The sequence below is a fragment of the Tauraco erythrolophus genome, chromosome 1 (genome assembly GCF_009769465.1).
Source record: "Tauraco erythrolophus isolate bTauEry1 chromosome 1, bTauEry1.pri, whole genome shotgun sequence".
Taxonomy (NCBI): Eukaryota; Metazoa; Chordata; class Aves; order Musophagiformes; family Musophagidae; genus Tauraco; species Tauraco erythrolophus.
This window is the reverse complement of record NC_141465.1, coordinates 88,725,026-88,742,432: the sequence shown is the minus strand read 5'-3', so window position 1 is coordinate 88,742,432 and position 17,407 is coordinate 88,725,026. Positions and strand designations below refer to the sequence as shown.

Here is a 17,407-nt window from a genome sequence, read left to right as displayed (position 1 = left end):
ACTTTGTAATATTCTTAACTCAGTAATCACCTTAAAAGACATTTTATTTTAAAAGTTTCTACCAAGAAAGCAGTATCACTTTATGTGATCAAAATTTAGCAGGGAAAGGAGTTTTAAGCTTAGTTACGAAAATCAGGAGCTTACAAAAAGAGTGTGTTGAATTTCATCAAGTTAAGTGGTGCATAAGTTATAATAGCATGCTTTAAAGACTAAGGCATTCAAAAGTAAGCCACTGAACCTTGACTTTTGTTTTGTGTCCTTTAAGAAAGAAGGAAAATGTCAGAAGACATTTTTTCCTTTTTCTGCTTATTGTTATGAATCAAATCAACAAATTTTAATGCTTAAATATGGTCATAATGAAATTAAATAGCTTCAGGACATGCTAAATTCTTTCAAAAATTTGAAAATATGAGAAAGATGCAAAGAAATCTTCCATCTGAAACTAGCTCAAAACATATTTCTTATTGTACTTAGCTACATTGTTATAATAGTTGCTTTTGTAAGACTTTTGCTATGTTGGTCACTGGCTGCTTACTGATCAGAAGCTAACAAAGCATGCGGCTTTTACCTTGAGCCATTAAGGACATAATATAACCGGTTAGTTAAAAGAAAATGAGTAATATCTACTAACTCCAATTAGTTCAAATGGTATCAAAACTAATTCACACTATTAAAAAAATCTATACCATTTTATCTGAACTTTACAGAAGCATTTAGAGTGAAATGTATGATAATTAAATGCTGGTTTTCACATTTCATTGTACCTGACCTATTTATTCAGATCTGAATTATGAAGATTATATTCTCAAGATTGAATACTCAGCTTACTTATTTATGACAGAGCTTTCTTTTCAAGCTTTTCTCAGAGAGCACAGGGTATATTCTTCTCTAGAAGTAAGAGTGTACTAGAACCATTTGAAACATGCCAACCAGTAAGTTCTTGCTAACCATGTACATGACTACTAAGCTCAAGACTTTTCCCCACAGCAAGTAAAAAAGTATTAGAAATAGAAAGGAAGAAATAAAATCTAACAAAATATAATACTCATCCAGGCTTACAATACTGTAGTATACAAACATTAATGTTTTGTGAAAGTACACTATAGCTATTTTCTAATGAGTATCAATTTCTAAGGCCAAAAGTATGAGCAACATTTTAAGCAACGCTTATATTTTTTCAGTGTTTTCATATATTCTACAACAAATTAGACCAACATATTTTTCCTGTTGTCATAGCATTCAAGTGACTGATGACTGAGTACAGAAATAATTTGCTTCCCAAATGCAATGGAACTTGTACTAAAGTACTTCCCAAAGTAAGGATTTAATAAAAAGAAGTCTCCAAATAGAATTATATCAACAATTATATCAACAATTATAGACAAGAGGGTGAACAGCAAGAAGATCTAGTCACATCGGGTAACAGTGCATGTCAGAACACGGGCTACAGCCACAGAGGATTTACAGATTTCCAGATCTGGCTACTAACAAAGATCCCAGTTTCACTGAAACTGGGCATCTCAGTAGTTCTATGATCGGAAAACATGAACAGGGTGACATTACTGGCTGCAGGAGTTTAATTTGGCCAAATATTTGTTTACGGTCTTCAACTGCAGCAGCAGCTGAATCATGTAAGAGGACAAATAAAATCTAAATAGCTGTATTATCAATTAGATCTGGTTCTTACATTCTGCCTGAAGAAACCAAGGCTTGGCCACTCTGGGGAATGCACAAAACCAGAAAGGCCTGCACTTTCAGAATTTTTTTGAGAAACACTGGTTTAGCTAATAGACTCCACCCCCCGTGTTTTCTAAGTTGTTTTAAACTCTATCTTTTTTACAGAAAAGGTGTAACTTTTGAATTGTACTGATGGTGATCACCATTAAAGTTATCCAGATAAATTAGACTTATTCTTATTATAAATTCAATCTTTTACTCAGTCTTGATGCTCTGGGATTCTCTGATTAGTTAATAAATTGATAACTCAAAGATTCAGGGGTAAAACTCAGAAAAAATAAACAAAAAAAAAAATCGGAGCCTAAAGAACTTTTCAAGTTTTTTTAAAAAGCCTCAATTACATCGATTCACTGCAGACTGCAAGCCTCTTCTGAAATCACAGCATCAGTGGGCCACTTCACAGACAATGGCATCTTACATCAGATACACCTGGTGCAGATGATTATACTTTTGTACACTCTTATAGCAGTCCTTGCACTTTCATTTGTCTTCGAGAAGAGGCTTCAACATAAAAAGCCTTGTACCTTTCTACACTCCACCCTCATTACACAATAGCCCTCAACAATGCAAACACATATAAGGTAGTATTTGGTAATTAAAATGTTGTTTACCTCAGGACTCACTTGCAGCCTTAATTAAAGAAAGTCTTGTAATGAGGATAGAGTGTACTTTTGGATATTTTTCAAAGGCACCTTTTACTTACGTCAACAGGTACCAGAAGGCTCTTGCCAAGATGTTGGTTAAAAGAGAGGCACCAGGCTTCAGTGTAACCATTCATGTTAGGAACATACTTCTTTATTGTCTCATCATTCAGCCTCAGCCAAACACCATCATCATTGTGGATCTATGGGAAACAAGCAACAAAAACGAGCCATGCCCTCCTGTAACAGTTCTGTAGCTAGTAAGGATTAACAGACTTCAGACAAACAGACAATAGTAGCAAGGAAGTAACGATCTTCACTATTCTGAAAGAATGTAAGAAGTAGTAAAGAGGAATATTGACAAAAATCAGAATTTCAAAGCAATAGGAGGCATATTTTTTTTAGAAGGCAAGGTGCGAAGATAAATTTAAATCAGATCATGCAATAGTAAGAGTCGCTTTGAGAGAAAAGAGCAAAGAAAGCCAAGCCTTCACAAGCTTCGTAAGTTCCCCACTTTCTGTTTTTCCACTGCTGATATAACTTAATAAAATGCAAAAATATTCCTCATATATGAAGTTATATTGTAAGAAAAATACATGCATAGTAGTCTAACACACTAGCGATCTTTAAGAAATGTGAGTGAAAGATGTAATGAAAATGACACCTACATCTGAATTTTCAGTAGATTTGAAATAGTAAGTCATGAAAAGCTAAATCCTTAGAGATTCTAAGATGAACTCTAGGAATTTTGTTTCCTGGTATCAGAGTCTCAAAAGTTTGTTACACAGGTTTTCAAGTAAGTAAATTAAAAGGAAATAACAGCTTGAAAAACTAAATTAGTAAATATTTAGATTTTTGCAACTTATACTCTTATATTCTTAAGTTGTATATGTCAACATCTAAACATAAAAAAACATTTGCATGAATTAACTTTACATTTTAGCCCAATTTTCAACGGAAATGTCTTATTAATTACCTCGTCAATGAAAGTGATGGATCCATTGACTTTCACTATGCCTATTTGCTCACTCTGAAGGGAAGGGTGGCTACGGATACGAAGCCCTGCACTGTCCTTGGCCACAAATTTGCGAACCTAAGAGAAGCAAAGGAAGACAGTAAGGAAGAAAAAATTGAAACAGAGCTCTCAAGAGTAAAAAGAAATAGGTTTAACAGATTCTGAAATGCTAGTGACAAGATGGCAGTCTTAAGAGTTACAGTTTGTTGCTAGTTTCCCATGGCTGCTGTGTATAACTTCACTTTTTTTACTATAACTTATAAAATAATAATGTTTGAATAAACCCTAAAAGTAAAAGTGCATTGACTCAGTCTTGGAAAGATCTCTGTTACGCCACACAATATTCAGTGCAAGCTTCCAGTTCTTTTAAGCGTCCCCCTCCTCCTCCATTTTATTAATTCTTGTAAGTTTCAACAGTTTTTCCTTTTCAAATTTAGTATTTCCAGTAACTGATGAACCTGGGATTACTAGTTCTCATTTGTCTACATTCTCCTTAGTCGGCTTTTTGGCCAAAATTTGGAAATTTTCCTTAGCTAAAGAGCTTAAATTGCCAATAAAAAAGAGAAAAGACTAGATCTTTCTACTTCTTTATTTTATTTTTCAAATAGCTATTTCAATAGTTCCTCCCTTTTTCACAGAAAGGTTAGATCAGATGCTCTTTGTCACTAGTTTGATTTACTTCAGCCCCCAAAATCTCTCAGTTGTTATTTCACTATAATTTTTTTCACCATTCAAACACATTATCAGGCCCCTGTCTCATACAGAACAAATACAAGATATCCTTTTGGTCTCTGGTTTTAAGAGGTGCGTGTATTCTATGCATGTGGTATAACACCTCTTTCTTGGAAGGTTATTTTCAAACTTCACACATAAAACTGAAAAAAGTATCAACTGAAGTATGGATTCAATCTTTGACTTAACATAAAGCACGAAACAATATGGACAGAATAAACTCAGGAAAGGGTAGCAAAAGGTAAGAGCTAAGTGCATGATTTCCCCCCGCTAAAGAAATTATTTAAGAAATGGTATTTATTTTAAGGCTATTAAAAAAAAAATAGAAGCATTTAAAGCATTTCAAATGTAATTTACTCCAAAATGCGTAAGGTTTTGCGTACTAAAGATACTCTTACTCCAAGGATTTAGATCTCTCTCAATAGGCACAACTAAGACTTCCAAGGTCCTTGTAAAAACATAAGGCTGAATCACTGCTGAGAGCATTCTCGGCATAGACAAACCTATAAACAAAGCTTTGCAAATTAGAGGTCCCTGCATTATTACCTCTAAACGTTACTTCAGAAAATCATATGACGAGCTGCCTAGAACTTGGATAAAAACATGAATTTAGAGGAAGAACAACTCGCACTCAAGATGTGGATATACACAGACCTGGAAAGAGCATTTTTCCCTTTTGCGGCAGCTAACTAGTTAATAGAAAACTTCAAGCTGTAACTACAGTCTGTTTAGAGATCAGGTCCAGTGACAGACAATACAATAAAAAACAGATGAAAAGCTGTCTGATGCTCGTTTCTGACCATCATGAAAAACTTAATTGCCTGAGTCTCCTCTCTGATATAGCAGCTCTTTGCTTGAAATATTTCTCTACGTAACGGTTCAGTAACTCTGTCCTGTAACACCCTCATAGGCAGTTCTTCCACGGAAGATGAATCCATAAACTGGATTCCAACTAAAAGAAGCAACTAATGCAGAAAAGCATAGAAATTAGCACATACATCTCTGTTACAGAGCACAGCAGTCTTCAAGAGCTTTGTTGCTGTGCCGCTGCCTTTGGTGAATCTGAAAAGGGGTACACCTCACAGCACAGAAAGTTGCGTCGTACAGGATAAAGTAACCTTGACAAGAGCGTTAACCTATGAAGGGATGCAAAAAACCATCCCCTGTCCAGAGCTTTTGGGTTTGGTGGGGTTTTTTGCAATTGATGTTAGCTACTTTTTCAGTTATGTGAGGACAGTAGAAACAGTCAAAACATGTTAGTGACCAATCATTCTGGTTCCAGTCTTACTTATTCCAATTCAGCTAAATTAGGACTGCTTTCTTCTAGTTGGTTCCAACTACCCTGAATTACATTATATAGCTTGAAAGATAATGTTTCCCTCAATAGGATGCAGAATGGAATTTTCTGCAAATTAGTTAATCTAAGTTTCACAGCCAATGAGGCTGAATATAAATCACCATGATAATTTCCTTTACCAACTTGGATGAACAGGAAAACCAGATTTTTATCTGACTTCAGATGACAGAGAATGAAGAAATCAATACTAAGTCATAATACAGTATCCCTTTTCAACTTGTGATTCAAGTAAGACTTGACCAAAAAACTGGAATGTTCCACTGCCTCAATGAAAATATTTTGGTGTTTCCAGTTGAGGACAGATCACCACTGAGAACACACTTTCAGTGTCCTTTGGTTGTAACTATCTGAAATTTAGGGCTAACAAAGAAGAGGAAGAAGCTTCTACAGCTTAACTAACTCCTTCTCAGCAAAACAAGATTTGGTATATTGGACTGTCTCTGACTGACACATTTCTAATTTGCATTCTTGGCTTCAGCAGCACGGAGCACAGTGCAACAATTATCTTTCTGTATTATTTGTAATACTGCTGTTCATAGATGAATTATTCTAACCTGGTTTGTTACATGATTTAATACAATACAGAAGAAAGAAGACTGATATAATGATTTACCATGAAAGGTGTAGTGTATTTTTGCAACAGGCTCCACAGACACTATATACATGACAGTAAGATGGCTCCTTTTCCAAAGAGACTACAATTTGGAACAAGAAACAAGACGTGCAAGCAGAACAACACAAGGAGATGATGAAACACTAGGTGATGCCTCAGAGAACACCAGTGGCCTGACTTTTGTCAAGTAATTTCAACTGTCATGAAGACTCTTACTTGACAAATGTAACTATTGTGTATGAACCAGTCATAGAAAAGAAAGACAGCACTTCCATTGAGCAATTTATGTCAATTTAGACCAGATGTGTGTCTCACTTTGGTGACAGCAAACAAAACATATGATGACCAGCTTGGATGGAGATATTACTAAGTTCTGTGAGATTAATCTCACCCAGTAGGAACTAAGAGTTTCAACTAAGTGAAGTAACCAGGAAGTCTTCCTTCCAAGAGAAGGGAGAAAGCCTAGAACAACTTTTTGGAAAAAAAAAAAACAAAAACAAAACCAAACTGCAATGAGGGATAATAGTGTGGAAACTAAAGGTAAATTTATTATTTTTATTTTGAGGTGTGGGTGTAGGGAAAAATCTTGTTAGTGGCAGAAGCAAACACTGGATGCATTTATAGACTGTGGAACTGTAGAACAAAGTTACTGTCTCAAGATTATTCAGAAAGTTGGAAAACAAATAAATCAGGACGTGCTGTGTAGGTAAGAAGTTGGTAAACACCTGATCCTTTTTGTAACCATGTATTTCTTAGCCACCTTTGCAATTTTAATAAGAAAGGGAAGGATAATCTTGTGGTATTTCAGACTTCCACATCTTTAACGTAGGCTTATTCCATGAAAAAAAGATTCAGCACCTCGTTTAATATCCCTTCCTTCACATCTACGTGGATGTGGAAGATGGTTCCCTGATCTGGGCATTTTCCTTATAGCACTGTCACACCACCTTTCAGCTTTCCTCTGCTATTTGTGTCTACTTTAGTCCTTCAGGGTGGAAAGATAAGGTGAAACAGGAAAGTCGAAAGCTACAGAAAAGATAACTTTTAAAAATAAAATAATGATATTCTAAGAAAAGAAAATATCATTAAAGAAGTTAATTTTGGATTTTATACTGACTGAAGAATGATCCTTATCACCAAACAAACAAAATCTTTATAAAGCCTTTTGTACAGTTAATTTCATAGTACAATATCAAAGAAAAAGACCTAATAATAGTGCAGAATGTAGTCAATGCCTTTAAAAATGGCTGCAAAACGCTTGTGTGACAAGCCAAGACTAAGGCAGTTTCTGTAGAGCTTCTAACAGTTTTATTAATAAACAGAAAGAAAATGGAATGAGTGTATCTCATTTTATCCAGTGTATTCATTTCATTCCATTCAGCACATTACAGTGATTTGCAAATATCCTTAAGTACTGCATCAGTATAACATGATGAAGTATGTAATTAACAACAATAAAATCCCACCCAAATATAACTATATGGGCTTTTTTCAGTTCTCCAAACCTTGTTTGGCTGAGGTTCTGCTTTTGGTTTAATAAGCTGGGTTCCAGGAGGTATCATTCCCTTTGGAGGATCCTTTACTTTCACTTCTAGGCCAGCATCTATAAGCAAACAAAGACCAAGTGTTAAAAAAAAAATAAATATATTATTTAATAAATAAATAGCTACAATTTATCGGTGCAGATAAATGCTTTTTTTTTTTTCTTTTACCTCAGAGCAGGTAAAATAACCACTTGCTTATCTGACTGCCATAAACAACACTTGCAGTTGCTTAATGGTGCAACGTATTACTTTCTTAACGTTTGTATCTTCATATACGTTACAGTTGGACTCCATGGTCTTAAAGGTCTTTTCCAACCTAAATGATTCTATGATTCTATATGTGGAAATTTACAGACATATAATTTCATGTTGCTATTAGATATGTCACGCCTTCGTGTACACAGCACTACTAGGTTATTTTGTATCCTGATAGTGTCTGTAGGGGTATGTTTCAAGAAAAGGTGAACACAGAAGAGTTTAATGTTTGAGGGGTGCAAGTAAAAGCTCCTGGAGAGGAAATAGCTTACACATAGTGTACTGCTGCGGATGCTATTCGCAAAATATACGAAACAGGTAAGAGCCTTAAAAGCCAAGTTACACAATCAGAAAAGGCCTATAATATAAACAGACAGCATCTGTTATTACTAACACTGTCATAAAACCAGAAGGTACTAGAAAACATCTCATTACAGTGACATTTTCAGATTTTGAACTGTTTCTTTACATATCACACTTAAGTGATAGATGGATATAACCTTGAGTAATAGAAATCGTCTCAGCAATCATTGTTAAAGCCAAACTACAAATTCATGGCCTCAGTAGATCTTTTGGCTTTTGTTTTGTTTCATTTTACAGGGTGACCTTTTGAAGAGCAACAACTTGAAAAGAAGCAGTCAGACCTAACAATAAAACTGTTGGTTTCAGTAACGAACTTTTAAACGAGCATGAAAGTAACAGAAGGAATCTAGAAGTATCAAGAACATAAAAGGTTTGGAACAGAGAATAAGCTACTAGTACCTAAGCAGTTAAAAGTTTAGAGAATTATAAGCCAAGCATGGGTACATGAAAGCTTGAGAGTGGATAGTAAGATACTATGTTTGAACTAGAACAGAAGCTACATTGAAGAAAAATGGCATAGATAAGTATTAGAGTACGTATACACACACCTGTTTAATAATCAAGGTTAGCAACTGTATTCTAGCATTTCTAAAAGTTAACCTTACACAATGAATGAGGATGAAATGTGTAAAAACAAAACAGCAGCTGATTTAAACTACAGTGTAAAGTTTGCCTCCAGGGATGGCAGACCGGAAAAAATACAACTGAATGCAATGGAAGCTCACATGAAGGAAAAAGTTCCTGTTTGAGGAATAAAGATAACCACTAATAATGATCTTTTAGAAATCTTACCTTCTGTAGGTAACACACGAAACTGAGCATCCCCTTCCAATCTTATGTGAATTATATGTATTTGTATTTATGAGTGTCATTTTATGTACTTACGAAAGGTGCTGTACAGTATTGGGAAAGAGGAATTGCTGATGATGGTGAACTCACTTCAACTGCCCTATCAAATCTGAGCCTAACTGCAATGCCTTCAATATCTCTACTACCATCTTCACCATACCATCAGTAAGACTAACAAGAGAGTAGTCAAGGTACAGAATTTTCTTTGGAGGAGAAATCCTTCCACTGTATGCACTGTATTATCTCATAGCTTAGTCCCTAGGACCAGTAGGATAACTAAAAGATTTTCAGCAAGGAAAAAACTCAAAGCATTTAAAAATTAGTACAAATAATTGAGTCAGTGTAGAGTCTCAGTTTAAGACCACACTTTCTCAGTTTTCCACAGAACTGACATTATTTAGTCCTGCATGGTCAGGAATGATTTTCCCTTTCCCTAGTTTCTTCAGTGTTGGTTTCCCTCCCCCCAACTTTTAACTATATATCTGTGTCACACTCAGTCAAAACAAGACATTTTTCGAACAACATTGAGAGTAGAGAATAAGATTCATAGCTTCATAGATTTCTAGGTTGGAAAAGACCTTAGAGATCATCGAGTCCAACCATCCCTAATCCCCATTAAACCATATCGCTAAGTAGATCATCCACCCTCTTCTTAAACACATCCAGGGATGGGGACTCAACCACCTCCCTGGGCAGCCTATTCCAGTGGCTGACAACCCTTTCAGAGAAGAAATACTTCCTAACATCCAACCTGAATCTCCCCTGACTAAGCTTATGCCCATTTCCTCTTGTTCTATCACCCAACACTAATGTAAAGAGCCCTTCCCCTACCTCCCCACCATCTTTTCTCAAGTATTTGTAGGCTGTAATCAGGTCTCCCCTCAGCCTCCTCTTCTCCAGGCTAAACAGCCCCAACTCCCTTAGCCGCTCCTCATAAGTTTTATTTTCCAGCCCCTTGACCAGTTTAGTCGCCCTTCTTTGGACTCGCTCCAGGAGCTCAATATCTCTCTTAAAGCGAGGGGCCCAAAACTGGACACAATATTCCAGGTGCGGCCTCACCAGTGCCGAGTACAGGGGCAGGATCACTTCCCTATTCCTGCTGGTTACACTATTCTTGATACACGCCAGTATCCCATTGGCTTTTTTGGCCACCTGGGCACACTTCTGGCTCATATCAAGCCGGTAGTCAACCAAGACCCCCAGGTCCTTCTCCGCCAGGCAGCTCTCCAGCCACTCTTCCCCGAGCCTATAGCGATGCTTGGGGATTTTATACCCCAAGTGAAGGACTCTGCACTTGGCCTTATTAAAGCTCATGCCATTGGCCTCAGCCCAACGATCCCGTCTGTTCAAATCCCTCTGAAGGGCCTCCCTACCCTCGAGCAGATCGACACAGCCTCCCAGCTTGGTGTCGTCCGCAAATTTACTGAGGGTACATTCAATCCCCTCATTCAGGTCATTGATAAAGATGTTAAACAGAACTGGACCCAGCACTGAGCCCTGGGGAACCCCACTGGTGACCGGCCTCCAGCCGGATTTAGCCCCATTTACCACCAGTCTTTGGGCCCGGTCATCCAGCCAGTTTTTAACCCAAAGGAGGGTGTGCCTATCCAGGCCAGCAGTTATCAGCTTCTCAACCAGAACACTATGAGAAACTGTATCAAAGGCTTTACTGAGGTCCAGGAAAACTACATCCACAGCCCTTCCCTCCTCAACCAGGCGGGTCACCTCGTCATAGAAGGTGATCAGGTTTGATTGGCAAGACCTGCCTTTCATAAACCCATGTTGACTGGGCCTGATCACCCGGTTAACCTGTATGTGCTCATTAATAGCACTCAAGATAACCTGTTCCATGACTTTGCCCGTCACCGAGGTCAAACTGACAGGCCTGTAATTCCCCGGATCCTCCTTCCGCCCTTTTTTGTAAATGGGGTAACATCTGCCAGCCTCCAGTCCAGCAGAACTTCCCCAGTGAGCCAAGGCTGCCCAAAGATAATGGACAGGGGTTTGGCAATGACATCCGCCAGCTCTCTCAGGACTCTAAAGAATCTTATTAATTAATCTATTCATCTGGTAGTCTAGTCACGTCATAAATACATGATTTGCCTCACATGTGCGTATTTCCATGAGAGAATAGCTATGGTCTTTTTTTGTTTCTTTTGAGAAAGAAGAGGGAATTAGATAGAAGGCTTCCGAACCAAAACTTGGGTGCTAGGTTTTGCTACAAACTTTAGTAATAAATCTTCTGAGCACCAAGACATACGTTTATCAGTATACAAAGAGAATACAATATAAATTTCTGCTTAAGTATAGTGAAAATTAAGTACCTATTTCAATGCCATCTATAGTAACATGAATGGTATAGAGACCAACAGCTCCAGGAGTCCAGTTTGCACAGTATGTACCATCATTATTGACTCTGATCAACATGTTTTCACTGGGTCTAGGCATAAACAAAACAATCGAAATAATTAAACAATTATTGTCGTCTCGGAAATCATCTGTAATACTTAGCTCGGAAACTATGCTTTTTTTTTTCCTATCAGATCATCTAAATACCATTTTTCCCCATCCAATATATTAAACCCCATATTATTTATTATGAATTTATAACCCTCTATGCCACATTTATTTATAGCAAATGATGAAAGAACACATTCAGAGAGTAGGTAATATAAATAAGGAACCAACATTAGAACAATCAAGAATAAAGTATTTTACAAAATCTCTAAATTTAACAAAAAATACACATAATTTTTGTAGTGTTTCTACCCTTAGACAGATTACTTGGCAGTCAAGGCCTGTGAGTCTGGGTGTAAGCAGAAATGACAAGACATGTTAACTTAAGTCCCTATTAAAAAGTAATGTTTGAATGTTTACCTCTTTGGTGTTGGTGAAGCAAAGCGTAGTTCTTCAAAAGAATAATTTTCATATGCCTATAAACAAATTAAATTGAACAAACATAAAATCAACAGTCATCAGTTATGCTATGGTCATGAATAAATGAAAGTATTTTCTCAAAGAACACACTAATCTAACTTTACACTCACCAGAAGCATTGATCAAGGAACCGGAAACCAATTCCAAAACACAGAAAGAGAAACTCAGACCAGACACATATCTACACATACATGAAAAAAGTATCTTCACTTTCTCTTTAAATCAACATTATTTATAGAATAAAGATAGCTATTGCTAACAAAAGCCTTTGTTCACAGTCTTTGAACCTCTTCTAATCTCACTTGTATAAAAAGCCTTTGAAAGTACGTAGTGCACTGAAGACCATGTGAAGATAAGAAAGCAAATACATTGCAGGCCAAAAACTGCAAACCAGCCCAGTGGATTTATTAACGGAATTTTGGATTCTCTTTCTACTCAAAGTGAAGAATAAATTCCCTCTATACTGAAATGATACTTCCATTGATTCTCACTACACAAAAAAGTTGGTTACTTCAACAGTTTCTTGTGAAGTGACTGCACTGACAAGTCCCATAAGTAAACAATGGTAGACCCAGAACAGCACAAAGTACCTCAGCAAGAATCTCTCTGAGCTGTGATGGTTGCTGAGTTATCAGATTCCCGTGTTAAATAAAAAACAACAGAAGAAGAGGTGAGACAAGAACATTTGAACGCACTTGCAGGTCAGTCGTTTTGGATCTCTATACAAGGATATAGTTCAGGGTATCAGTCCACTCAAACACATCATAATTTATTGTCACGAAGTGAGAAGCTACAGTTTCTCATCAATTTGGATGTTTCTATCACGTACTGATACAACATGGAGGCTGGCATAAAATGAAAAGGTCAGGGGACATCTGCATTTTACACTCAAATGAGTGTCCTCAGTAATGCAGGGAGGGAAGTAGAAAAGAGTGTTTACACTTTCTTGAATCAGTGAAGTCATTAATAAGCTAATCAAGAACAGCAGGTAGCACATTTACAGTTCCCAGAATGTCAGATAGTCCTTAATTAAAGCAGCAAAATATCAGCTCTCTTCTGAATTAAAAAAAAAAAAAAAAAGTTAAAGATTTGGATGGAAAAGACTTAATCTAAAAGGAACCTCTGAAAGATTCCCCAGAAAGGTGTTAAATATACAAGTCAAGCATGTTTCAACAAGAAGAGAGATACACTTTTTGTATTTTACCTTGGTGTGTCTTATCTTTACAAAGATTTGTACTATCTACTAAGATGACGTGAAATGAATACTTGCATTTTTGTTTTAACTTTGCCTTATTCAATTATAAATTATCACACATTAACTAGCTAACATCAAGCATGCCTCACTCAAAGGGCCTATCAAAGCTAGAAATGAATTTCTGGACACCCTACATTTGCTCCACTATCAGCTACTCCAGAGTACCTAATGCATTGCAAGATGTACCACCATAACCGTTGCATCAGCAGATTTGACTCCTGTTACTGGAAAAGACACAGCAGGTACCTGTGGACAGTGGTTATCAGAAATCTCATCTGGGTTCCAACTATTAATAAATAATGTATTTTCCCCCCTTAAGTCACTCCTAAAATTAGAGTGCTATCAAGCCAAGAAGTGACCTTTGCAGTATGCAAATTTAAAAAAAAAAGACGATCACACTTGTTTCGTTGATATACGCTCCCTGGTTGTAAATGTCTTTTCAGACATGTGATTTAATAAGTTTTTAAGACATTTGATGTACACCATATTGATTTCATAGTTCTTTCATTGATCCATTAAGACACTATTCAGTAGCCAGTTCAACTATTTACACATAGCTACCATAGCACTATCCTCTGCAGAAGACAATCCTGTACCCTCTAAAAGATGCTAGTTTGCTGATTGTTCCACCTCCATAGATCCATGCTGATTAGACTAGGTATTACCCTTCTCTAACTCCTGATTAACCAGTCTTACTAAGTCGTCCAACTACTAGTTATACAGATCATGTCACATCTCTTATCTCTTAACCGGGTCAATGTGTTGCATATATGTAAATTTATCACGGGTGCTAAAATACACTCAAATCAATATTAACTGTCCAGTTTGCACCTCTTTAAGAACGATTGCTGGCAAAGGCTCTGAGCCCATCCATTTGACAATGGCTAATTTCAACAGATGCTGTTTAATATTTATGCATTGATACACAAGTCGTTCTATGACCTTTTTACCACGCTGAGCTCTGCGTTCACCAGTTATAGTTTTTAATACAGATTCTCTGCAACACTCCAACCTTATACAGATATATAGGTTTGATTCCCTTCCCTCCTTTAACAGCTGTTTTAATTTCTCCTCTGACTCAGATTAGTTTGTTAATCAGTGTAACCAAAATCAAAGCCAACTTTTCTTCTTAAATTGTAAACCAGTTTATAACTGCTTTAGAGTTCAGGCAATTGGTCCTTTTGATGCATCTAATTTTCTGTTGAACTTGAATATAATCAAAGTAATTTGTAAGTAATGCATTTTCAGCTTGTGACCATACTGAATTATACTTTTTTCCTTCTCCTTCGCATACCTTTGCACACTTTGAATGCTGAATTTTATGGTTATATTGCTGAAAAGACAGAAATTTACCTTCATCATTGTAATAGCAATATATCGAGCTTCTTTTACTATCATTGGCTCATAGGAAGAATCAAGCTTTGGTGAAGGAAGTCCTCCAAAGGTCATATCACTGCTAGGAGAAGCAGCTGTTGCAGGACTCCCTGGTATCCGTTGCACCTTTTTACCTTGTTCTTGTTGCAAAGATGTTTTTTTCTGAGAAACAGGAATAGCTTTGACTTCTACCTGCAATAAGATGTGGAACACAGAAGATGATTTAGGGAGAAAACACATGCACACATTCTTTTAGATTTGATAAGGTACAGTGACAAAGTGCTTAGAGCACACGCTATAAATCCAGCTGTGTCAAAAATATATGTGTCTACACTTAACACTTTGCAAAGCCAAGCACAGCATCTCTGAAAAATGTAAATGTACAGGAGGGAAGCACCTAAGTGACTTGGCACATGATCAGTAAGGGCCAGTGGTGTCAGTTCTGCCAATCCCAGAGCACTGCCTCCAGGAAGCAGCAGTAAACTGGTATGCTTAGCTAAGTTTTCTCACAACAGAAAATGTTATGAAGTAAGGAAGACAGCCCTCCAAATGAGAGCACAGGATTCAGAGTGAGTCACAAGGGCTTGCTAGATCTGGATCAGCAGTGGCCAGATTGGATTTTGGCTAGCTCCGCGACCCTACTGTATCAGCCCTGTACATTTATACTGTGCTTTTTAACACATATTTCATCTGACTTATTTTTCCCCAAGGATACCACAAATCTCTGTTAATGCAGGTAATAGAGTCAGCTGTACTTAGTTTTCCGAGGAAGAACAGACTATCTGGAAAGTAAGCTTACTCACTACTCTTCCTAAATCTGCAATAGAATCATAGAATGGTTTGGGTGGGAAGGGACCTTAAAGACCATCTAGTTCCAACCCCCCTGCCATGGGCAGAGAAATCCTCCACTACACCAGGTTGCCCAAAGCCTCATTTAACCTGGCCTGGAACACTTCCAGGGATGGGGCAGCCACAACTACTCCGGGCAACCTGTTCCAGTGCCTCACCACCCTCAAGGTAAAAAATTTCTTCCTTATATCTAATCAAAATCTCCCCTCTTTCAGTTTAAAGCCATTGCCCCTTGTCCTATCACTACATGCCATTGTAAAAAGTCCCTCTCCAGCTTTCCTGTAGGCCCCCTTTAGGTACTGGAAAGCTGCTATAAGATCACCCCGGAGCCTTCTCTTCTCCAGGCTGAACAGCCCCAACTCTCTCAGCCTGTCTTCATAGCATATACACACGCAATAAAGTGTGTTTAATTGCTGCAGATTTCACATGCTGTTTTAATTTACTGCAAGTTATATCAGCTCATTGCATGCTGAATGAGTACAACAGAATGATTAAACTTAATTAAGACTTCTGTTATTTTAATACATTAATGAAGAAAAATAGTAATTAAACCAAAAATCCAACAACTATCTTGGTGTGTATATTTTGACATACCCTTTTCCTAATTGATAGAGTAAAATCATGACTTAGAAAGTTTTTTTTTACTTTTCTTTCACACATTTAAGTCATTCAAGTTACTTGATTAAGTACTTGAATGACTTGAAAGTTACTTAAAAGTAACTTAAGTTACTTGATTATGTCAATCACATGTTTCAATTTCAATCAAGCTGTGTTTGTGACTGATTCTTGTGTTACTGTTGTAGGCTCATGGTTCATTAATGCATTTACAGCTCACCATAACTGTTGATTATTACATCCTACATGAAAAATAGATTTGAGAGTTATTATCACAGGAATTATGTCCTTGTATAATGTGCTTCATCTGCTTTTGGGCTTGAGCAAAAGCAAGTGTTGAAAATACTCGTACTAGGCCAGAATAAAAGTGGGCTTTAAAACACAGATGTAATCTAATTTATTAAAACAATGTGAAAAACATTTAGTGTTCAATTTGTTTTCTTTGCATGCTTTGCTATTTCAAATCAAGCAGCCAGCTCTTATACGTATTTTGTAGGTTTTACTCCAAAGCCTGCAAGTGTTTTCTAATTCTGAGGCTGTCAAAAAACCCCCACCAAACTACAGAACAACCAAATACCAGAAACAGAAAAGGAGGAAGTGCTGTTCTAGTCTAAAATACAGTGACTATAAAACGGTCCATCAATATGCCTCAGATTTTTTATTCCATCACATTTATTCAGTTTAAAACGTGTAATGCTCTTTCCTGGCTTACAAGTTAGAAATGGATTATTGTCACCTTACACATCACCATCCAACATTGGCTACAACTGATTATTTCCACAACTACACATGTGTAGCTCATTGCAGACAAGCTATAAATAGCATGAAATGTGTTGGTATAACATGGAATTTGATAATCCTGTAGATTTAGAGGTAAGAAGGTCTGACTACATTGAATTCACAAATGCCACTTTCTGCCCTGTGCAGGACTATTCTGTGGAATATCTACAACAAATATGAAAAGAATGAAATACACAATGAAGAACAGCCAAGATGACAACAATTACCTTCATATTAGGAACATGAACAACATCCCCATATTGGTCTTTTGTTTGTACTGTAATAACAGTTGGCCAACCGCATCGGATGTCATCCTTATTCAAAATCAATGATGTTTTTTGAGGATCAGCATATGAATCTGGCTGAAGCCACCTGCAGCAAAGACAAACACTTAATATTAGAATCTCTTACAGGCCTCAAAGGATTAATTCTTAACTCTGAACAAGCATGACTTCCAGCTAAGAAAGGATGCAGAAGTGCTAAACACTTAA

General features: G+C 36.9%; 1 protein-coding gene across 1 annotated transcript in view; it reads right to left on the bottom strand.

Annotated features, from left to right (window-relative positions):
• Positions 1-17,407, bottom strand: part of MYCBP2 (MYC binding protein 2) — a 213,475-nt gene that overhangs the window by 71,230 nt on the left and 124,838 nt on the right. Inside the window, exons 46-52 of the mRNA XM_086620176.1 lie at positions 17,144-17,288; positions 14,652-14,864; positions 11,984-12,039; positions 11,431-11,546; positions 7,601-7,698; positions 3,355-3,471; positions 2,441-2,581 (exon numbers count right to left, since the gene is read on the bottom strand). Of these exons, the coding sequence (XP_086476302.1) occupies positions 2,441-2,581; positions 3,355-3,471; positions 7,601-7,698; positions 11,431-11,546; positions 11,984-12,039; positions 14,652-14,864; positions 17,144-17,288 (886 nt within the window). The remainder of the gene's footprint in view (positions 1-2,440; positions 2,582-3,354; positions 3,472-7,600; positions 7,699-11,430; positions 11,547-11,983; positions 12,040-14,651; positions 14,865-17,143; positions 17,289-17,407) is intronic.